Consider the following 24,538-nt stretch of genomic DNA (forward strand, 5'->3'; position numbering starts at 1 on the left):
TGCTAACTACTCTTTACAATGTAGTAACTGTTATTAGATTTTCTTTCTCAAAATTCCTATCAGGTAGTAACTTAGAATTCCATTTCTTTATAACCACAATCATCCAACTACAAAATGAACACTACCGTGGAATTCAAGTGCTTATGGGTAAAGAATGTAAACTGCTTAGAGGCAGTGCTATACGATGTACAACTTGGACTCTGGAGTCAGACAGACTTGAGTACAGATCAACCTTTTTACCAGCTGCATGATTTTGGTCAGCTTATATTATTCCTGAAACAGTTTTATATATTTATATATTTATACTCTGGAAATATACATTTCCAGAGTAGCTAGGGGAAATAAGAAAATTTTGTAAACAAACAAAAAAACCTAACATGCTTTTATGTCTCACAGCATAAGCAAGGTAACCCAGCCAATTCTCCTGCCTGAAACAACTATGTCAGAAAAAATATTAAAAACACACTCTTCATGGCATCTGTTAGCTGACCAGAAACTAATAAACCTAAATAAATGCAGGAACCTAACAGAATAACCAGAGCATGTAAGGGGACATTTACCTTGAAGACATTTGATAAAACAAGTTAATCTGACCTTTTGTCTATTGACTTTCGTGTTCCAGGTGGGCAGCCTGATGAGAATCCCCAATAATACTAACTTCAACCAGCTATGCTATAATTGTAAGAGTAAACATGCCCTGATGCTGTCAATTCCTAACATATACACTTGGAATGCAGGAAAAATACCTCCAGGAATTCCTAACCCCAAGTTTGCTTTCAAACAGATTTTCAGCATGAATTCATACCTGGTGGCTAAAATAATCTCAAGGTAATAATTTGGTTTCAAGTTGTTCCCAATTATAATTGACAATGAAATGCAAAGGCAAGCCACTCTGAGGGAAAAAATCTTTATCCCAGGATTCAAAAAAATTCCCTCAGGTAAATTGCTAAGAAAATTTTAACAACAAACATTGACCAAACACACAAGGAAGTATGGTGGCAAGAGTAAGAACCAGCAGAAACAACACAGAGAAGAATTATCAGATAGAATATTGTAAAGTAAGTATTCTTAATACCTTTCATGATAAGAGGTTTGAACATGGGACAGCAAAAAATCTGAGAAAGGGTCAAACAGCACTTCTAGATATAAAAAATATAACTGAAATTAATGAACCTGGTAAATAACTTGACTATAGAATATCGTAATATATTTTAATTAATTTACTTCCCATTTTCCTCCTCAAAACATAAACATTTTGATTAAATGTGAGCAGCAAAACTGAATTCTTTAAAAATCTGATTTATAGTATGCATTTGTGTGTGGCTTATTAAATATTTCTTGACAACAAACAGACCATTAAAATATTAAAAAACAAAGCAGATGTGGATGATACATTATTTCAGAAAACTTTCCAAAGTAATTTTTTAAAATTACATGTTTCTTGAAATATTAATTGCTTCCTTTATCTAGAAAATTCTGTTTACCACAGAAAGTAATTAGGTAAACCTATATATACAAATTATCAAAAACTTCAAAGTAACATAATCAAAAAAGCAAAAGTGGCCCATTATTGACAAATAATCACACCCAATTTCAACCTCTATAACTTGAGAGCACAGTCCAAAACAAATTTCTAGTTGAAAAGAATCAGTGCTAGATTGTTTCAAACCTTTACTTCTTCAACAACATACTATTTCTTAGTTTATATTATGATCTTCACTTTCACTATCATAAATAAAGCAAAGCCCAAATAATTTTGAAGTTCTGATTCAATACATACTTAAGGCACCAGTGTTTTTGCTACATGATAATTCTGTATCTTCCATTTCTGGTTCTTTACCTTAAAGGATCTCTAAAAGTAAATGCTAAGAAAGTTAATAGAAGGAAACCATCTGTTTATTCAAATAAAAATATAAGCTAAGGCTGAGCGCAGTGGCTCACACCTGTAATCTCAACACTTTGGGAGGCAGAGGTGGGTGGATCGCCTGAAGTCAGGCGTTCAAGATCAGCCTGGCCAACATGGTGAAACCCTGTCTCTACTAAAAATACAAAAATTAGCTGAGGGTGGTGGTGGGCACCTGTCATCCCAGCTACTCAAGAGGCTGAGTCAGGAGAACAGCTTGAATCCAAGAAGCGGAGGTTGCAGTGAGCCATGATTGCACAACGGCATTCTAGCCTGAGTGATGGAGTGAGACACCATCTCAGAAAATAAATTTAAAAATTAAATTTACATATCAACTATGAAATAATTTTTGAAAAAACTCAATTGCTGTGGTTATAGTACTAAAATCCTGTCAATGGCAAAATTGCAGTTGTCAGTATGAACATCTCATGAGAAAAGATTAAGAAGAAAACAAAAAGCGCTATCTAGCATCTATATAATACACTTGTGTATATGTGTATGCTTATACATATGTATATGCGTACCGTATGCGTATACATATGTGTACACATGTATAGATGCATATATTTAAAACCAACAGATAAAATTTGCAGAAGGCAATTGTTCCAAAAACAACACATAAAGATAAATTACTCTGGTAGGTCAATCATTTCCTGAATTATCTTTCAGGAGTTCACGAAACACTGCTGTAATACTATAATGTGCTAAAGCAGAATTTTCCATAAATTTTATATTACACAAATAAAAACCTCTAATAAAGTATTCAAAACTAACCTTTATTAAGTTTAAGATATATCATTTATATTTCCTTTTGTTTAATTTTCCTAAATTCTGTGAACTGTCTCTTTCATACATTATAAATATGCCTAAGAAAAGTATTTTTTCTGGTTTAACCTACTGTCCACATATATGCACAGCTGCATGAATCACAAAGTCTGTTCTCTCTTTCTTTACTACCAACCCACAGGCTTCACTTACAGCTTGGTGGAGAGGAGAGCAATAATTGGTAATGTGCTATTTTGGTTTACAAATTAAATAATATGAAGTAAAATATTTTGGATTAAAAAATACATATGTTTATATAATGTTTAATGACACTTTTTCCTGTTACCTAGGATTTAGAAACTAGAATCCAGAAAAGAGAACAAGGAGGTAATAGTATCTTCACATTCTAAAAAGAACTGAAAAAAAATTGAGGACAGCCAGTCTCTTTTGGAAGTATTCCTCCCCTAAGGTGCTGCAAGCCAAGAGCATGATTCCTATATACTGAGAGTACTCACGAGAAGACACTATCTTTTCACTCTGGCTTACATTAATAGATATCAGACTTAATGATGCTCTCTGTCCTTATGTGAGTGCAAAAAAGACTGTATCACATATATCAACAAGCCCACAAATTTATTTTGTCTTATTCTGGCAGAATATTTACAGAGATCAAATATCTTTTGCCAGTAAGACATAGTGATAAAATGCATGATTAGAAAAAAAAGTCAAAATTGTTATTACATAATTATTTCATTTAAAATACTTTATTAAATCGGTAACAACTCATTTTTTCTGCTTATGTGGAAAATAAGATAAATGCTTTTAATAATTGAATACAGAACAAAAAAACAAAATATTAGAGTCAAGCCTAAGAGAGTTAAATTAAAAAGATAAATGAACTCTATCAACCAGAATAATTTTTACAAACACTAAAATTAGGAAATTCCCAGTTGACAAGCATAAATGTACAGTATCTCAAAATGTTTTATAGGCAAACATTGACCATTTTGATAATATATTTTTAAGTACATAACTTCCTTAAGACATAATCCTCAAATAGATGAATTACTGATTTAGCACAATATTCTAAATGGTTCAATATATTTTTATCATCTATAATAGGTATATATATATATATATATATGACCTGATATGGTATACATTTTAAGCTAACTGTGTCTTAACAATCATAGATTTTATTTTTACATAATCTGATGAACAGGAATTATTTAGAGCTTTCTTACTCCTCTCACTTCCTTTTATTATTGCATATATGTAAGGTATAAAACATGATGTTTTGATATGCATACACATAGTGAAATTATTACTATACTCAGGTAAATTATCCCTTTCCATAGTTACTTTTTTGGTATGATAAGAGCACGTAAAATCTACTCTCTTAATATGATTTAGTATACAACACAATCTTAACTATATCCTCATGCTGTATGTTAGATCTCTAGACTTATTCATCATACACAGCTGCATGTTTATACCTTTTGGCCTATTCTTCCCATTTCCTCTCCCCACCCTGGTAACCACTATTCTATTCTCCATTTGCAAGTATTCTATGTTTTCCTAGATTCCACATACAAACAATGCCATACAGTACCTATCTGTCTGTGTCTGGCTTTATTTCATTTCGCATAATGTACTCCATATGAATTCATATTGTTGCAAATATCAGTACAATATCTCCTTTTTTAAGACTAAATAACATTCCATGGCACATATTCATGCTTGTTCTTATACATTCAAATCCCCCAGGTATAAAAACAATTATGCTACTGTAATGGATATATTGATACTGATATTTCTTAAATAAGAATTTCCTACAGTGTTTTACATGTTTAACATAAAACTAAACATGAATCTAGCTTTCCCAATAAATTATCTTTAAAACTGTCAATAGTTAGTGACCTTAGTCTGGTCAATCCAGTAACTAGGACAGGCTACTTTTTGTCATTCACCAGAAAGGATTTAGTAACTGAATTCACAGACAACCATATCTTTAGGTTAACTCTTTACCTGACTAAACATAGCAGAATGCATTTTTGTAACATTTACTTTTGTTTTTGTTTTCTTCTTTTGGCTTGAATATTTGGTTTTCCTTTAAGCAAATATTTTAAATATAATCAGAATCATGACAGATTAGATGTGAAGTTCAACAGAAAGAGAGAAGGTAAAAATGACTCAGAGATTTCTGTCCTCAGACCCTGAAAAGAGGAAGCTGCAATTAGGATGCAGAAGACTGAGAGAAGTTTATTTGAGGGGTTCAAGAGAAAGGTCAGATTATTTAAAATCATATTTAATTCTAACATACATATTAGACATACAAGTGATATCAAGCAGGCAGCTGCATCGTTAGTGTGGAGTTCAGATGAAAGGTCCAGAATGGATACAAACATTTGGTAGTCATCAAAGAACAGACGGTTATTTAAATCCATGATATTGGATCAGATCACCAAGTGAGTAAGCATGGAGAGAAAAACAAAGTCCAAGGAAATGAGAAAGAAAACCAGCAAAGGAAATATAGGGCTGCAACCAATGAGATAAAGGTGTACCAGGAAATGTTTCAAAAAGGAAACAGTGATCACTGGGTCAAATGCTGCTGATGGTTATATAAAGAGGAGGACTGAGAACTGACCACTGAATAAAAAGTATAGAAGCTACCAGTGACATTAACAGGGGCAGTTTCACCAGAAGGATTGGTCAAAGCCTTGATTGGAATAGCTTCAAAAGAGAAATGATAAGAGAGGAATTTGAGATAGCACAAGTATGGGCAACAAGTTTGAAGAATTTTAATGTTAATGGCATAATTATTGGAATAGGAAGTGGGATAAAAAGAAACACACTTTTTTTTTTTTAAGTGGGAGAAAGAATAGCATATTTGTAGTTAAAAAAAAAATTTCCAGTAGAGCAGGAAACTGATAATGCAGGAAAGTAAAGAAAAAATTGCTAAAAGATATCTAAGTAGGTTAAGATGGAATAATGGAATATAAAAAAAAGGTAGAGATGGGCCTTTGCTAGGTATATAGACAGTTTATCAAAATAGTAAGACTATTTAGATACTCATATACTTAGGTAGGTAGATCTGATGGTAGGAGCTTATGAAATGTTTAGAATTCTCTCAGTAAAACAGAAAATAAAATCATCAATGAAGATGATGAAAGAGCAGTTAGAATTGGGACATAATTTCATCATATATTGTGTAGATTTAATTCCAAAGAATAGTGAAAAATATTGCAAATGAGAAAGAAACCTGGGTTAATGTTAGAGTTCACACCCAAAACCATACCCTGATATTAATAAAGACAGTGATAACCTTTAGTCATCCCTAATCCAGACTAATATAGACTCATTTTCTATAAACTGACAACATATAATATTACCCTCACTCCAATCAGACTTCACTGTCATCATCTCTACAGATTCTAAAGATGTAAGAATGAATCCATTACTATAAAGATTGGGTTTATAATATTTAATCATTCTAGAATTAAATGATCTTTAGCAAAGTTTCTCAGTTTCTTTACTTTTTTTCCTACAGCAGGCCATATTCTTATAAATTCAAAGGTGTATCATTCAAAATATAAAACTGAATTTACTCTAAGCTATGACAAATACAAAGATTTAATTTTGTCATAAAGCAATCTAAGAATCAGTATAATCTTATTAAATGTATTGTCCTCCAGATCACAGTCAGGCAAAACAAAATCATGCCTATAGTTGATCTTCCAATAGTATTACAGAAAACTTAAGTATTTAGTATGTAACTAATATTTAATGTACTCTATGAGGTATCTAAATATAGCATTAAGTTTATACAATAATTATGACAAAGTACAAAAAAACAATAAAAAACAATTTTAGCATAATGGCAATCAAGAATATATGTAATGACTCATGGAAAATATGAATACTTGCCAAAGAATGGAAAGAAAGAAACCATGGTCCCTGAAAGATACCTTTAGTAGAATTACATCACTAAAATTTCTTGGATCATTTATGAAAATTGCAAGAACATAAGTTAAAATGTGTAAGACCTTGACAGAGCCAATTTTTTAAAACTTAAAAAAATTAAATTATTTTTATTTACTTATTTTTCATAAATAATTATACTGCACAATTAAATTATTTTTAAAGATGGTGTCTCTCTATATTGCCCAGGCTAGTCCTAAACTCCTGGGCTTAAGCAATTCTACCACCTCAGCCTCCCAAGTAGCTGGGATGAAAGGTGTGCACCACTGCACTGCACCAACTAAAAAANAAAAAAAAAAAAAAAAAAAAAAGCTGAAAAATAAGACTTATGAATCATCATCTATATTATTAAACATTTAGCTTCATCATTTAATTCATTATAACTTTCATTTTTGCTAGTAGGAAAAAAATTCAGAAGTCTTAGTATCCTGAAAAAGATCATGTAAGCCACTATTAAATATTCTATATGCCACCTGATTTATTCTTGTTAAATTCCAATAAAGACTCTAATCACTAATTTTTAATGTTTTGTATTTGTATATAGAAGTATGAAGAGAGAGGTTGTTTTAGTTAATTTTCAAGTTATAATACAAATAAATCAGTGTTTCACATGAGATTATTAGAATGTTCTTTAATATTAAAATTTACCTCTCCAGTTTTCTTTTCAGCTACATAGACAAACAAATACATGAAAAAAGCTCTGCATATCTTCAGGGGTATCAGAGAACACTTATTTAGGCTATGCAACAAAAATACCCACAAAGCTGTGACTGGAAAGATATCTTACAGTATTTAGAATCTCCATAAACCCCATTAATCAACATAGGTAGTTTGCTGAAAACTCATTCCTATCTACAAAAACGATGATCACTTATAATTACCACTAAAAATACTAACTGCTATTTTAAACTAGAATGTTTAAAAATATATATAAAATTATTTATATTAATTACCTTAAAGGTGTGGGATGAGGATAGGTCAGAGCTTTAGCATTCTATCACTTGCATTTTTACAATAATTATGAGAAAAAGTAATATATCAACTTTAATTTTTTAATTTTTTGTTTCTGGATCTAAATCTTTCATTAGATCTATGTTTCACAAATAACTTCTCTCAGTCATTGGCTTTTTGTTAACATTGTCTTTTTTTTTAATTGCATTTTAGGTTTGGGGTTACATGTGAAGAACATGCAAGATTGTTGCATAGGTACACACATGGCAGCGTGATTTGCTGCCTTCCTCCCCTTCATATATCTGGCATTTCTCCCCATGCTCTCTCTCCAATACTTCAACTTTTAAAAATCCTTAAGTATCTTCCTTTTTTAGGGCCACATTAATGTAATTTATTCTACATTGAAATATGTGCTATAAATTTGGTGTTATTAAACAAGCATAGAAAGAAGAAGATGAAAAATGATAGGGTTATAATATACTTATTATATGCCAAATATTACATGACATGCTTTTACAGTTTTCCTTTTTGGTATATAGACCAATAACTTATACCTATGAAAGAGGTGCCGATACCCCATTATGCAGATGAAAAAACTGGAGGTCCAAGAAGATTAAATGGCTGATTAAAATAGAACATGTAGTAAGTAGCAGAGCTGTGATTCAAACTCTGGTCTGATACCACATGTTCTCTAGAAGTCTGATATTCATTGTATTTCCACAGAAAGCACTGAGAAGTACTGAAATGATGTGACAATTCCTTAATAAACTCCATTGTATAATATTCATTGCATATTTTCCTCAGAAATTTTATTATTTTACTGAGTACCACGTCACAGTGATCTAACTAGAGTTTTTTAACCTTAAATCTATAATTCAGCAAATCTTGAGAGTAGAGATTATATATAATTTTAAAAGTGAGAAAATCTTACAGGGCTAAATGAAAGCAACTGAATCATTTCATGTAAACAATCTTAAAGACAGGGCAAAATTTCAAACTATCTTAATGATCTAATGTCAATATAAAAATAGGAAAATAGAAAGATATCAAGGTTCTATATATACACAAGTCTTGTCAGGAAAAAAAGTAACTTGTTGCATGTCTTCATTTTGCTTAGTTATTGTAGTTTTCCTTTCGATGGCAAAATTTTAATTTGTAGGATTTACATATGAATTGGTAAAAATTTAAAACTTATCAAAAATATCATTATCTCCCAGTGATGGACTAATGTGGCAGTTTGATCAATCTTACCTAAACTTTGGATACTCTAATTCTGAACTCAAATTTATATGCAATCTGATGCAAATACACAATAACAAAATACTATTACAAATACCAGAGAATAAACAGGTTCATTATTAACTTTACATAATTTTGGCTTTCACTATCTTATATTCAACATCTGTAAAACAAAGACAAAAAATTCTGCCTACACTGATGCTTTAAGAATAAAAATTCTATAGAAATGTAAGGTCTCTGTAAGCCATAACTGATCAACAAGTAACTTTTAGTTGTATCGTCTTAAGAGTTTAAAAACAAGATCGTCACATTTTCCATTAACTGTGATAGAGTCAGTTTAAATGTAAACATGATGAAATTCAGAGTCTGGCTTTTTAAAACACAGAATTTGCAAAAGATACTGAATTAAGATAACTGGTACTTGAAACATTTCCCAAACTCCAAATTTCTTCACAATTTTCCTCAAAGAAAATTGTACTTACTCTACATATTTTAAGTAGTCAAAAAATGTTTACATTCTTTACTTATATTACTTATATCTTCAATTCAAATTATCTAAATTATCCCCATTGTACTGCAGTTTCTACTTATTTTTAATGCAGTCTGCTGACTGATTTGAAGGTGCTTCAGTAAAAGGATAAAAGCATAATTTTGAAAATCAAAACAACATTATATCCATAAAAACTGGAATATGAATTTGAAGTTGAATATTCAGTCATAAAATGACATTATTTATTGCAGTTTGTTTTTTAATGGCTTCACTGCCAAGACTCCATAGAACCTCAAAGCTTTTCCTATGCACTTTTTTCTAAAAATAAAAATACAGTGAACAATTCTCAATTACGTACTTTACTAAACCATTTCTGGCCATACTAAATATATTAGTATTATTATTGCTTAACAAAATATACATAATTAGTACTTACATTTATACACCTATCAAACTATATATGATTTTTTAATTATCACTAATCTTGACAGACTTCAGAGAATAAGTTAATCAGACAGATCTTACACAGGCAGAAGTTGAAAACAGATTTTGAGTAAAGGGTCCATCAGACTTCTAAGCCCAGCAGCAGGAGACTACATCATAAAAGCAGCAACCTTCCACTGTAAAATTACTAATCCTAGTAATACAGTACATTAAACATGCCACTTCAGATATATGCCAACCTAAACTGCCACATATGGCATATCTTGCTCATTATCACAGTTTGTATTTTCATATTCTAGTTTTTAAACAAGATGTCAAATACACCAGCATAGCTAAAAAGTTGATAAATCTCTGAGAGGAACTTACCTTTCCTTAAACAGAATAGATTTACACTTCAGAATAATGAATTTAAAATACTACTGTAAAGAAAGCATGGTTGCAAATTTTCAGTTGAGAGGATAAGCTTAAGTGCAAAATAGAATATCACCTTAAAGGCAGAAATAGTAGATGTTAAATTCAAATAAATATTATTCTGAAATAACTCAAAACTTTTCTCAAAAAGAAGTGTATCTGACCTGCCAAAAAAAAAATGTATGCAACTCTTAGCTAGAGTATCTCTCACTTTAATAGCAAGTCATAAATCATACCATAATCTAGATATCAATTTTAAGGAAATGGGACTTTTCTTATGCTTCCTTTTTTATATCAAATCAACCTTGAATTACACAACTGGTATTACCGAATTATGAATAGCACTTAAATAAAGATTACACAGTGAATATTTTTATTTTAAATCCCCATCTGGTGCTTAATGTCACTTCAGCTGTTCAGTTTTTTAATGTTTCTCTACACAAGTAGTCAATAATTGCACAAATCAGTATAAAATGCATGATAGATTTTTAATCTCATTTTCCAAATGAAAAAACAGTACCATATTTTTCAATCTTTTAAAAATTTATCTGAATTTGATAAGAGTATTAGATTGATTATGTAAAATGATTATCAATAAATGATGAAATATCTCACTTTATCTCAATAATCAACCAAAATTCAAACAAAATAATTACATAACAGAGAATCCACCAACAAATAAATAGTATGTTTTAATTTTCATTGATATAGCATAACAATGTTTTGACAATATAGCAAACTTAAGTGTTTGAACAGCATCAAATTCAGACACACATGCATTGTACTAATCACTCATGTTTATCAAATAAGTGTATATTTTCATATGCCAGGAAATCATGAAAGGCCTACATATTGAATGAATTTAAGAAACAAGAAATATTTTTTCAAGTATATGATTCTAAACTGCTACAGATCAAAAGCAAACCAGTTAAAGAACTTTCCTGCATATACCAAATATTCTTCATAGATATCTGTCGTTCACTAAGTGTCCTCCGCGTTTTTTTTCTTCCATACTTGGCACATAACTGATTAAACACAACTCACATTTCGTTTCTGTATTTCTAGTTGTCCCATCTTTCCCTTTGCCTTTTCCTTTCTAAATAAATTGGGTCTTTTTAAAATTCGATTTACATTTCCTAAGCAGAAAGCCAGAGTCCAATCTAATACTCAATTATTCTTTTGGACAACTGGGCAATCCATCCGCCAGACTGTATCACTATATTTTCATAAATGTATATTTTCTAATTACAGTACCACTGTCAGTCATTTTACAGACACAGCAGATGGATATTTAAAAAAATATCCTTGCTAATGAAAATCTCCAGAATGAATACTTTTCAGCCAGACTTTTCTTCTTTTTCATATGCACTAGATTGAATCTTATCTCTACAGGTATCTATAGTGCTGCCTACCACCATTGCCCCCTACCCCCACAGCAATATCCACTTTTTATCCAATCAATACCAAACTACTTTTAGACCCCTGAATATTCCAGAATTTTTGCACATCTCTATGTCTATATATGCTTCAAATGACCTTCCATCTTTGCTCACCAACAAATTAAAATTCAGTCCCCAAAACCCTGTCAGCTCCTCTTTGAAGTCTTCTTTGAAGTCTAACCCTCCTCCCAAGACCATGACACTAACAGAGATAATTTCAACTTCTAGGTATAATTCTCCCATTATTCAGTTAGCAAACTTTTTATAACCTGGTATCCATCTAAGATTTTAGGGTCTTGTACACTTAGTTCTAACGCCAACAAAGCTCACTGATGTTCATAAAACTAAAAATCTGAGCATAACTGTGGCAAAGAAGGGCACAGGGAAACAGACAAGTAAAGAAACACTATGATAGGATTATTTTAACCCACTGCTCTCTATCACTTTTTAAAATATAAATAAAATTTGCAAAAATGTAAAATACTAATCACAAGGCACGAAAGAGCGTATCTATTAAATCTTAGATGTTTCACTGGTTTATTATGATAAAAATCAAACAATGTGTTAATACAAGAAAAACGCTCTTATTTCATGTATCTCTTTAAATTGTATAATTTACAATATGAAGACTCTGAAATGTCCCAAACTCAATAACTTTCCTAAAATTTTAATTTCAAATAAAGTAACATATACTGATACCTTGGTATTTAAGTTAGTCAAACTATAAGTAAATAAGTTCCACTCAACTATACAGCTGGTATATTTTTTCTTGGCAAATTAAAAAGGTAAATTGTCCATTTTATAATTGTCAGAATGTAACCTCCCCCAACAAGGTCAAATGTTAACTTCCCTATTGTAGTTGAGGAAGAAGATATTAAAATATATTACAAATAAAGTATTTAGTATGCATACTTCTAATATGTCACTTTAATTTGATAATTAGTACTCAAGAAAAATCATGATTGATCTCTGTTCCTTACTGAACATATGGCCATGTGGCCATAAATATGCTATAATGTGATACAGCTATAAAATGTTGTAAAATACATACTTTTAATTACTTTATTAATAATTAAATCTTAAACTCATACTAAGTTATTTTAAAGGCTGTCTTCATTTCAGAGGTGGCTTTAACGTACTCTCCATAATACTGGATTTCAGTTTCTTTCACACAGGGCAGCATGCTAAACAGAATGCAAAATTCCCCTGTCACACTCCACTGTACATAGCCAATCCCTACCCTAACACTTCTATGCATTTCTTGTTCATTTAAATTTCTGAATTCACTATTAAAGTAAACTAAAATCACAATGAAAAACTAAAGATGGTCTGCCTTCTATATCCACTGTATTGGTATTACATGAGCACTTCACAGAAGAAACCTCAAATTGTTCATTCAGTCATTCATTCATACATTCATTCAATTTTCCAGTGCAACCCATGATTAAACAATTGGGCTGTATGCCAAACACACAATAGGCAAGAAGGATGCCATAAATTCTCCCATATCAGTAGACCTTAATCCAGTTACTCAACTGATGTGAGTAAACACTATCACAAAAGATTTTTTGTTTTAATTTGACATTGTAGAAGGAAAAGTCTTCAAAATCACATTAAGCACTTTTATAATTATGTTAGAAAGTAGTCCTTAAGCCTACAACACAATGAAAATAATATTAGAATTCTAATTAACTGAGAAGTAGACCAATTTAATGAAATGGATATCCAAAAATGAGAAAACAGTGATGTTTTCAAATTAATAATTACTGGACAATACAGCTACATTTTTACTTATGTAGCCTTAAAATTAGCCTTATGCTTATTTTTTAATCATGACATTTTATCTGTTAAACCAAATGTTATGAATACCTATCCACATATGCTGAACTTAGGGGAGTTTTTATAAAAGTCATAAAAACATGGAAAGTATATACATTATTAAAATAATTATTAAAAACAAAATTTAACTTAGAAAGTCTGCTTTTTTAATAAAAGTCAATACTCTAATCAAAAATTAAAATTTAGAAGTATAGCTAAGGAACAATGAAAGCATGAAAAAAAGTACAAATGAAGAAAAATAACAATGTTGCAGAAATCTAATCCTCCTAAAAACACTGCCACTTTCAAAGGGTATAATTAAAGGAAGACAGAAAATGACCAGGCTATATGCTTCAGGTAATATCACCTACGATATCCTTTCTAAAATAAATTTTCTAATGATGAAAGAGCACCCTGCTTATGTTCTTTCAGTGTAGCACAACAACTAAAAAAATAATAATAATGGTAATATCCACTGGGCCATCATCTCAGTTTAAAAAAAAAAAAAACACCACATATTCATTTCAAGTCTAGGAGATAAAGAGGAGGTAAGGACTTACTTCCTCAGTCACATCTAAAAGGGAGAAAACAAAACGTAGAGTAAAACAAGAAGAGAATGAAGTACCTACTACAACTGCACCACAAATTCAGAAAACACATTTCAAAGTTACAAGATAGTTACTGGCATTAGAAAAACCTTGCGTAAATCACCTAATCTCTGGGTATCTTGGTTTTCTCAACTGTTCAATGAAAGTTTTAGAAGAGATCGTCTGAACTTCATCACTTTGATCTACTTCCACATTTCTAAGATTTCTCCAAACCCTTTAAAAAAAAGCCTCTTAGCTATTCCTAAGTGTTGTCCTAAATCTTTAACAGGGATGCTACAATATAAAAAAAATTAAAACAAAAAATCTAAGGAGAAAATAGCAAAGCAAAATTTCTCAGGGTAAAGCAAAGCATGCCTACATTCCTACAATGAAGAAAAGATACATTGTAATAATTCTAAGTAGCGATGACCAAATAGCTGCCTACCTACACCAGGCTTCATAGGAAGCATCTAATACATATGCATAATAAATAACAAGGGGAATCTTGCAGAAAGACTTCACATTAAAGAATGAAACCAAGTTTAAAAAAAAAAATTACCTTCATTACTTTTTAAAGAAATCATCATCTATTAGTCATAGAAAAATAAAAACATGGGTTATAACAAAGAATAATTAAACACTAAGTATGTGAATCAGCTCTCTCATTAAGAGCTTACTTGCCTGTAACACTAACCAGTTTAAAACTAGGTATTCCAAGAATTAATACGACCAAAATTAAAAAGCTATAGTTCTTCTAAAATATTTAGCAACATAAAAAGAAAACAAAAACATGTTTGTTTTTAAATGGGAGGCACCACCCCATTAACTACTATTCTCTGTCAATGAAATGTACTACTATTGCTTCTATTCTGCCCTTCCCCCCAGATTACTGGATTTTAAAATACAGTCTCTATCCAGTCTATTTCCTACAGCATCAAATTATTAACAATTTAAATGAGGATGATCTTCTTTAAAATCAGAATAATTTTTTTAAACTAAGCGAATGAGAATCAGCATTTATTCTATCCAAGAAGAAATGCAGGATTTGAAATTTTATTTAATTAATAAACTTCTTTGAAAAATTTATACTGGTAGTAAAATTATGGAGCCATCAGAGTATAACTATTCTCAAACATCTTTAACATGAACTGAAAAGTTCTTCCATAGAACTCTGAAAAGTACGCTCAGTTTCACAAGAAAAGTAAAAAGACACTACCATATAAAATTTTAGAATTACTGAGTTCACAATACATCTTATTAGTAATTAAAAATATACTGAACATAAGTAAGACATAAAACAGGTCTTGAAACAAGAAAAATATAACATCAATTTTAAGAATCACCTATTGTATAAAATTCATCTAAAAACAGACAAAAAATGTTTTATTTTTCCACACCAAATAATCTTACCTGAATGATTTTGCTGTTAAAAACCTCAAGACTTTAATTTCATTTTTCATCTGTTCCTGTCAACAATGCTATGACAGGCCCTGCAGGAAGCAGCAAAAAATCAGTGATGGAGTGCAGATAGTAGGTGTTTTCATGATCAAGATTTGTCATGGAAAAGGATATCCATACAGTGGTATAAAACTTGGAAAATACTGAAAACATCTCAAAAAGTTTATCAGTGTAAATAATTCTTTTTTACTTTGTAGTTTTCAAATGTTTATTTTTATTCAAAGTCTTATTAATCAAAAATTTAGAAATCATGGTAAAAGTTTATATGTAAAATTTTAAAGTATCATTTTTATATTGATAATAATTGATTAAAAATAGTTCACAATATTAAAATGAATTTGAATAAGAAATAAAGTGATTTATGTTTAATGTACTGGAATTAATCTCTTGACTTCTAGATGCCATCGTTTTAATCTTATTTCTTTTAACCATTATAATTACCAATAAATATGGACTATTGATAATAAAGTAAAAATTATTTGATACAGCATCTTCAGTATCAAATAGTTATTGCAATACTGGTAAATATTCCTTAAGGAAAAATGGACACTTTACAAAAAAATTAGAAAAAAAAAATCTGTGCAAACTCCAAAACTTAATTTCTCTTTGGTAAATGACAAATTATATTCAATGGATACCAAAAAAATCCGATTAGTGAAGGTAATAGAAAAGTCAAAACTATAAAACTGCTTTACAAAGACTCCAAATTGTTTTTACATTCAAAAAAATTATTTTAAGATAGTATAGACTTGGCCAGATTTCGTTTTAATATATGTTTTCCTTTGAATACATTCTATATTTAAGGGCTGATTAATGAACAGGACTGTTATAAGATATTTATATTCACTGGGAATACTATTAGAACACACAAGAAACGTGTATATATGTCATAGAAGCATACTCAAAGTCAATACTTCACACAGATTGAGAAATTAAAAACAAGAGAAATAAATGACAGACTAATTTTTTGAGAGTTTGACTAAACTTGTAATTAAATGTGGGAAACATTTCAATAGGAGTATTTAAGTTCAAAATCTTAAAAATATTTTTAATATGCTACACCTGTCCTGTTTGTTGGAACACTTCAAACTACTCTGCAAAATTTACTTGCCAAAGCCATCAACATTCTAGAAAGATGCAAGTTAAATTTTACATGTGTTTTTGTAACCTCCTATAAAAATAATTGTTAATCTGAATATTTTAAAAAGAACTATCGAGTACTTCCACTTATTTCTAGTCACTCATGTTTTAAATATGTACTGGTGGAATAGTGAAATGTAAATGCTTCTCATTTATGGTTATTTTCTTTTTATTTCTATACTTAAAGACCCCATCCTCATTTTAAGTACATTTCATCTAGATTCATGAAAAATCAATTTACTTGAAAATATTTCCATATTAAAGAAATAGGAAAGCTGATGCCATATCTTTAAAGAATAAGATGAAGAAATGGAAACTTCGTCAACCTAAGCATCGGAAAGTATTGAAAGGCACTGCTTCATTCCTTGCATGTTGCATTTTATACCATGACACTTCAGTCTCTGAGGGTCAGGTTAATTAAGCTCTACAGCAGCTGCAGTGCAATGTGAGATATACACTGTTGCAGTTTCCACCAGTCCAGTCCAATTACCTGTAGTATTCCAGTACTGGACAAGTGACAACCGACCTCTTCTCTCTAGTCACTTGCTCCCACTGGTCTACTGATAAATGTTAAAACAAACTAACCTCTTTTTGGAAAAGACTGCAAAGCTGAATGCACCTGCTGCAGGCTGCAATGATGAGTCCCAGAGAGATGTTTGTCAGTCAGATCTCTGCAGATGTTGTTTAACTTTATGCTAAAGCTGTATCCAAAGATGGAAATGAGATGGCAATCAAGCACAAATCTCCCACCCTCATCCCCCCAGTTTTATTCTGAAAAGCAGCACTTACTCATAGAAGTTGTGTTTTAAAATATAGCCCTATTAAACTGGACACAACTAAGATTCTATGGTTAAAAACTCTATGGTTAAAAATGTTTATTAGGTGCTGAAATTTAGTTAACAAGTGGCATAATATGTAATCAATAAATGGAATTTGTGTCATTTAATAACTTTTTAAAAAATTAATCTCTTAAGCCAGAGCAAAAAAAACCCCAAATAATACAACTATAAAATACATAACTTTTTAATTGATGGTTGTTGGTCAGGTTTTTAGTGATATCACATACTCCTTAGCATTTTCAAGACACAGATCAGTTTTCCTCTTGCTGTGTTATATGAAACATCTTCAATACGTAAGTATTGAACTATATCACCAACTGTGTTCACTATGTTTAAACAATTCTTGAAATCCTTTGGGATGGTATTTGCAAGATAATGTTGTTAGAGATATTTCATTACAATGCTACAAATTTTAAATGAGCTATTTTCCCAAAGCCCAGAAAGCTTCAAAAAGCAAATTTCAAAGTGACATTGTATATATGATTCCTGAAAACACCAACACTAGAAATTAGTGATGTCTAACTTACTATATCAACATCAGAATGATATAAAAAAGAATCAAATAAAATGTACAGCTAAAATTTTTAGTTCTAATTAATCTTTCTAAAAACCCCACAAAACATTTGCACATACAAGAATAAAATTATATATTTTGGAAACTGCAACGTTAATATAGATTGTGCTATGCCAGTAATGTTCCCTTAAATGTTAAGATTTCCTAATGCTTAAAATAAGAAAATAAAGTATAAAAAGATATTAAGCCAAAATACAGCAAATTTTCAGAAATACCAATGTTAAGTAAAAAATAATGTTTCTCCTTCAACAGAAGATATAGAGATAAAAGATAAAAGTAACCGTAACAATAGGTAGTGTGTTAAACATTACAACTTTAAGATTCAAGGAAAAACACTTCATGTGTCAGCAACTCTTTAATGATACTAAAATCAAAGGTATAACCTAGTGTAATGACAACTATCCTATTAAACCCACTCAACAATGTTGGAAATCATACTGTTATATTTTCTCCATTTGTTACAGTTCTATTTATCACTAATCTTGCCTTAAAATATATACCAATAAATGTCCAATACTCTCTGCATCTAAGATTAAAGTATAGGCTGCAACTTTAAGAATCTGTAAGAGATTCACATTCATATGTACTGCCAACATAATAGTCTTCCTTCAATGATGTAAACAGAAATAATATTTTAACTTCCTTATCTCCTCTGATTTGCAAAACATTATCATACTTATACAATTCCAGTTCTAAAGTTTAATCTGGCTACTATATTTTCCTCATATCAATATAAAACCAATGTTGTGTCTTTCCTTCCCTATAAAAACATTTCACTTACATTCTGCTTTTTTATGATTTTGTGATTGTTTTAAAAAGCAGCACCCAAACTAGACAGCATGAAAAATTGAAATATAGTGAATGTACAAATAATAAGTTCAAATTTTAAATTAAGCAGCATAAAAGGAAATAATTTTTATTAAATGTGATCCTAGTTTTATAACCACAAATACAAAGACAGTGTAAAATATATACAAATAGCTTACAACACTACAATGAAGAATTCTGTTTACTGATGTAATGAATATCATATAACAGAATAAAAATAAGTATACTATGATATGTTCTAAAATCTAAGGAATACATGAAAATATTTATTGTATACATCTGTTATTATTCCCAACCAATAATGCATTCAGTAAGTTTTCTGGATTACCTACCTGAACTATCCATTAAATAATTTTAACAGATAAAATCAATCTGCTTATTGACAAAAACTAAACATATCTTTATATGCCAAATAAAAAAATAAAAATAAACTATCGTCATTCAGAAAAGGCATACAATAATATATTCCTCTAAGAAATCTGCTTTTTATTGCAAGGTAACTTACTATAACCTAGTTATAAAAAGATACATAAATAAATCAAATTGGTTTGCTCTAATTATATAAGAAAAAAAGGTATAGTCCTAAACCACCAGAATTAAGTCAGTATTCTATAAGATTTGATTTTGTCAAATAGATAAATGGATTATGTAGTACAGCAATAATGATCTATTTGTAGATCATTTTATCTGATTGCAGTAAATTGAATAATACATTCTACAATTCCTCATCATACAATTTTCTCAAGTTTGTTATTTAATATATGATACTGAAAAACACAATGCAATATCCAACTGTACAAATTCTCAAATTAATTAATATACAAAAATGTTTTCTTTATTTCAACCACAATTTTAAAAATTACTCATAAAGCCAGGGTTAAGATTTTTTAAAACGAAAAAAGAAAAAGATTTGTTTTTATGAGGAAATTATATTGGCTATAAATTTTAAAAGTACCTATCATTTGAGTTAAAATGTATTAAAATGTCACCAAAGTGTGTCTGTATTCTGTGTTATAATACATCCTGAAGAAAGTTTCTGATTCACTAGTATTTTAACTAAACCTTACAAACAAAATTACATTCCATTTTAAAACTTGAGTAATTTGAGAAAATCCATTAGGTTATACAACTAAAGTATAGTTTTCCCCAAATATGCTCTCTTACCAAATGAGAAACAGAAAAGGGCTTCATGAAACAAACATCAGGCATATTGATTCTAGTAGGTTATGACAGTTATGAATACACAAATATAGCTTTAAGAATTTCATATATTTATGAAAGATACAAAAATGGGCTTCTAAACGATTGCATTAATACTACAAGAAATTCTTTATAGCTTCGTGATATGATCACAGCTTTATAATTTAGCTCATCTGAGATATGCAAGGTAAGTATCCCTTATGTACATCTGAGTAAGAGAAATTGAAAAAAGCTCAGAGGCTATGTGGAAGAATACCGGTATCTTAAATTATTCTGCAGACTTGTGGTCAAGTGTGAAGAGAAAGACTATTAAAATTAAAGTCTATCTGAAGCAGAGAGATTATGTGTCCAAACAGGTAATAATCTAGTTAAAATTATATTTTAATACAAAATGTTCAGAATTCTTAAAGCTTCTTAAAAACTACAAGGCTTTATTTTATCCTTATAATTGATCCCACACTGTGTGATTGGTTTCCACCTGTTACCGGCAAAGCATAAGCCTTCTTTTATCCGACATTTCAACTCACATTTGATCAGGTTACGTCACTACACACACAAATTTTTATTCAGTGCATTCCAGCTTTCCACTTTTTTCCAACAGATATTCTTGCTCCATACAAATAACATGCCTCAGAATTACAAATAAAATAATCAATTTCAATGTAATAAGCAAAAAATGTACAACTAAGTGGACTAAAAACAAAAGATCTAATTCTCAGTATACCCTTTTCAACCCACTGAAGATAAGCTATATTCAAACGAAAAGGCATTTAATTTACTATTTGGAATATCCTTGATAAACACCAATTTTCTGTAACATCCTTGCACATCTGATACCACCTCATGCATAATGCAAAAAAGCTATTTCATTTTCATCTATTGACAGTGAATTTAATTTACCATTGCAGCTCTTTTCCTAGAACTATCATGTTATTAATTCTGCAATCAAGCTCTTTTGAGTGCTTTTATTTGTACTAAGGGTTTTCACAATTCTACATTGATTTTGTTAATCATAATACACCTTTTAAACATATGAATGTGAATATGTTAGCAAACTTTCTTAATGCATAAGGAAAGTTTCAGAGACAAGAAAAGCCATCTGCTAAATTACACTCATAGGAAACTTTAGAGGAACATCGTGTCTAATATATTACATTTTAGTTTAATAACTTTAATGTTTACCAAAAATACTACATTTAACTTATAAAACTAAATGATAGTTTCAACCATTCTAAAAACCTTCTATCCAGTATAATGGTCCATTTCTACCACCAAGTGATTGGCCATGAAAAAGAAGTCCTCCAAATGTTCTGCTTACATTCATGCCAGATGCCTTTGCTGTATTAAAGAACTCTTACTGAATTAGATCACTGAAAGCAAATCAGCTTTTCTTTTCCACCAGGAAGAAAAAAATTAAAGCAGTATTGGTTCCCTCAGCACTGAATTAACATTTTTGATAGCTATAAAGATAAAATAACTTTTAAAAATATCACAGAAAGAGATTTAAATAAAAGCAAATCAGCTAATAATGTTTTATCTAGGAAATATACTATTCAATTATGGAGACTTTTCCCTTAAACTTAAAATATATAAATTGATTAGCAAATTATAAGGAAAAAACATAGAAAAAGGTGGATATTCAGAACTATTTAACACTTAAAAAGACATACTTGAAAGTAAAAAACAAAAAATTTATACCACCTAGGACACTTGCCATATTCCAGTAGGTTACTGTACTACACTAACTGTCAACATATTTAATCAAATTTAGCTCTTAAGTTAACATGAATTCTGAAGCATTATTTTACTTCTTGCGTAACAATATAAATTTCCTTATCTCACTTGCATTAAAACCACAATATTTAAAAATCTGAAGAGGCAGCACTTGTCCTCTTTACTTCACTCCAAGGCCAACAAACAAAGCAATGAAGCAGAAAGAGGTACATAATGGATTCAGAAGTAAATGGTTCATTCTTTAAGAAGCCTCCCTACCCCCCTCTTCTGAATTCACTCTAAGCTAATTGTCATTACAATGATGTCTGAAAACTTCAGAAGAACCCTATTTCCTGATGCCAGCTGTCCAAGTTTCTATCTTTAATTTTTTTAGTTTTTTTGCTCGTAAGAATTATTCAGAAATACCCAAATCATCTGCAATTGGTCTAATTCACAAACACAGTACAACAGTTATAGAAAAAAGGCATAATCAACAATAGAAATATTCTGAAAATTTTTCCACAATATACTCTAATAATGCAATATCTAAAAAAGTCTCCAGTATTGTTGAAATTTCTTGCAAGACAGCACACAACACAGTAGATGTTTCTTTCCTGGGGGTGGTGGGGGGGGGGCTCATCAAACAATCTCTTCACCATTGCACCTACCTGGGTAAAAATCTTTGGACTTAGACAGCTTGATGGTGGCTCCAGTTTCTTTTTGCAACTGAACAATTGTCTGTCCTCCCTTCCCAATTATAGATCCAGCAGCATAACTAGGTATGAGAACCTTTAGAAAATACTGGCCGTCTTCTGAAAAATGCAAACAAATATACTCGGTTAACACAGTATTTCAAACTTTGTATCCCCCTCCACCCTCAAGAGAGAAAAACAGCAACTAAAGCATTGGGTATATAGCTTCAGGAGATACGAAGTTAAACATTTTTTGAGAATGAAAATTAAGCCAATTACACTGAAAAACAAGTATGTACAAAATGTTTCCCATTTTGTAGGGTGTATACTTTCAAACTTGGAATTAAAATCTAAACACATTCTATTATTTTACAGCACTGTAGAGACTGATGACTAAATTCCAGTTGTTATTCCAAACATGGAAGTCTTCCAATTCTATCTGTGGTTACTATGGCAAAATGAAACGAACTGATCCTTTAACAAAACTTCAGATTTATAAGATGACAAACCTTCACTTAACATATTGAAAAAGAAGAAAAGCCCAGGGCTGTCTGTAAATAGTGATGAGCTATATTTATTTGCCATTAGCAGACACATAAGGACTAGAATTAGCCATTGCCTATATCCTACTTAAAGTCCGCAAAACAACCATTCTCCTATCAAATAATCCACCCAAACTGTGGGGTGTATTCCAAGTCTTCAATAACTGTCAGAAAATAACTCAGTGTGGTGGACTGGCAAATCTAACTAATCCTAGTGCATTTCTTTAGCACTTCTTAGTCTAACATGATCTCGTCTAAGCTCATTAATTAAAGGACCTTAAGAAGAATTTTGCCAATACTAAAAAGCTTAGGAGTCATTTATATTAAATACTCTTAAAAGTGACAAAACAGATAATGGTCCTTTCCCAAAATAATCACAAGTTTTAAAACGGAGAGAGGGTCGAAGAACCAGGAAAAAGAAAATGAAATGTTTTAGAAAATAAAGCCAACTCCACAAACTTTAATTTCTGTCAACTTGATCACGTCTTATACTGGAGACACCCCGGTAAATCCAGCGTTCTTATGTGAATGAATGTTCCAAATGTTGCGGTTGCCACTCACAAGACCCCCCATCCGTCTACAATGCATATGCTGGAGATAAATTCACCTCTGCTTCGATGCATTGGGTGCATTGTTAAGATGACTCCAGTGCAAATGAAGAAGCGGTATCAGTCCCGTTAAAACTCATCTTCCAAGGAAGCGCAGGATGTTAACTAACAAGTCACCGTTCCAGACACCTCCACCCTCGTATGCACCCCCCTGAAGACAAATCAATGAAATATTTGCACCGACTATCTAAGTGCGGTAAGGGCATGCACTAATCAAGATTTTGCATACTACTTGTGGCCCAAAGCAAGAGGTTGGAGAGAGGAAAAACTCTCCGGCGCCCCAATCATTCGTAATCCGCTACCCAAGTGCCATTTATTTATTTATTTAATCACACTGTTAAACGCAGCGCGCATCTTCGGGCGGCCATCACCTCACTCCGGGGTCATCCTCCTCCTCCTCCTGAATGGACCTTCTTGCCCAGGTCTAGGATATTTACGTGGTCAACCTCTGGACCGATTAAATGGAAAGATAGGTCTATTCCGAAAAACTGGTCGCCATTTTGATGAATGATAAACACAGAAATGGAAATGTGTCGGGAACAGCTAGGCACGGGGCAGGTGCAGGGGAGGGGGCGCGGGGCAGGGGCGCAGGAGCTGCCGGGTTCGGGCTGGAGGTGTCCGGGCCGCGAGAGGGAGGGAGGGAGGACGGCGGGAGGGAGGGAGGCAGGGGCGGGCGGCGGGGGATGGGGCCAGCGGGGAGGTGGAAGCGATACCCACCGCCCGTATTGGTCCTCTTGGTGCTGCCGGCTTCAGGGGGGGCTTCCAGCGGCCTTTTCCGCGAGTCCGGCGGGTCCAGGTCTATGGGAACCCCAGTGTGGGTCCCGTTCTGCTGGATGGGAGCTGCCGCCATCATGTTTGCAGTTCCTGCCGCTGCTACCGGGAGAAGGTTCTCCCTTTTGTTTTGGCTTTTTCTTTT

The 24,538-nt window shown here is 31.4% G+C and overlaps 1 protein-coding gene across 7 annotated transcripts in view; it reads right to left on the bottom strand.

The window, feature by feature from the left end:
• NOVA1 (NOVA alternative splicing regulator 1) overlaps positions 1–24,538 on the bottom strand; it is a 136,560-nt gene extending 112,022 nt beyond the window's left edge. For 3 of the 7 annotated variants that reach the window (XM_017537565.2, XM_017537564.2, XM_017537567.1), the window contains exons 1-2: positions 24,340–24,538; positions 22,449–22,592 (exon numbers count right to left, since the gene is read on the bottom strand). In XM_017537565.2, the coding sequence (XP_017393054.1) occupies positions 22,449–22,592; positions 24,340–24,475 (280 nt within the window). In that variant the 5' untranslated portion in view covers positions 24,476–24,538. Of the gene's footprint in view, positions 1–22,448; positions 22,593–23,621; positions 24,127–24,339 lie in introns of those variants that run through there. The other 4 variants (XM_037741709.1, XM_037741708.1, XM_037741707.1 and 1 more) reach the window with 2 other exon arrangements.

This window comes from Cebus imitator, unplaced genomic scaffold, assembly GCF_001604975.1.
Source record: "Cebus imitator isolate Cc_AM_T3 unplaced genomic scaffold, Cebus_imitator-1.0 Scaffold104, whole genome shotgun sequence".
NCBI classification, from domain to species: domain Eukaryota; kingdom Metazoa; phylum Chordata; class Mammalia; order Primates; family Cebidae; genus Cebus; species Cebus imitator.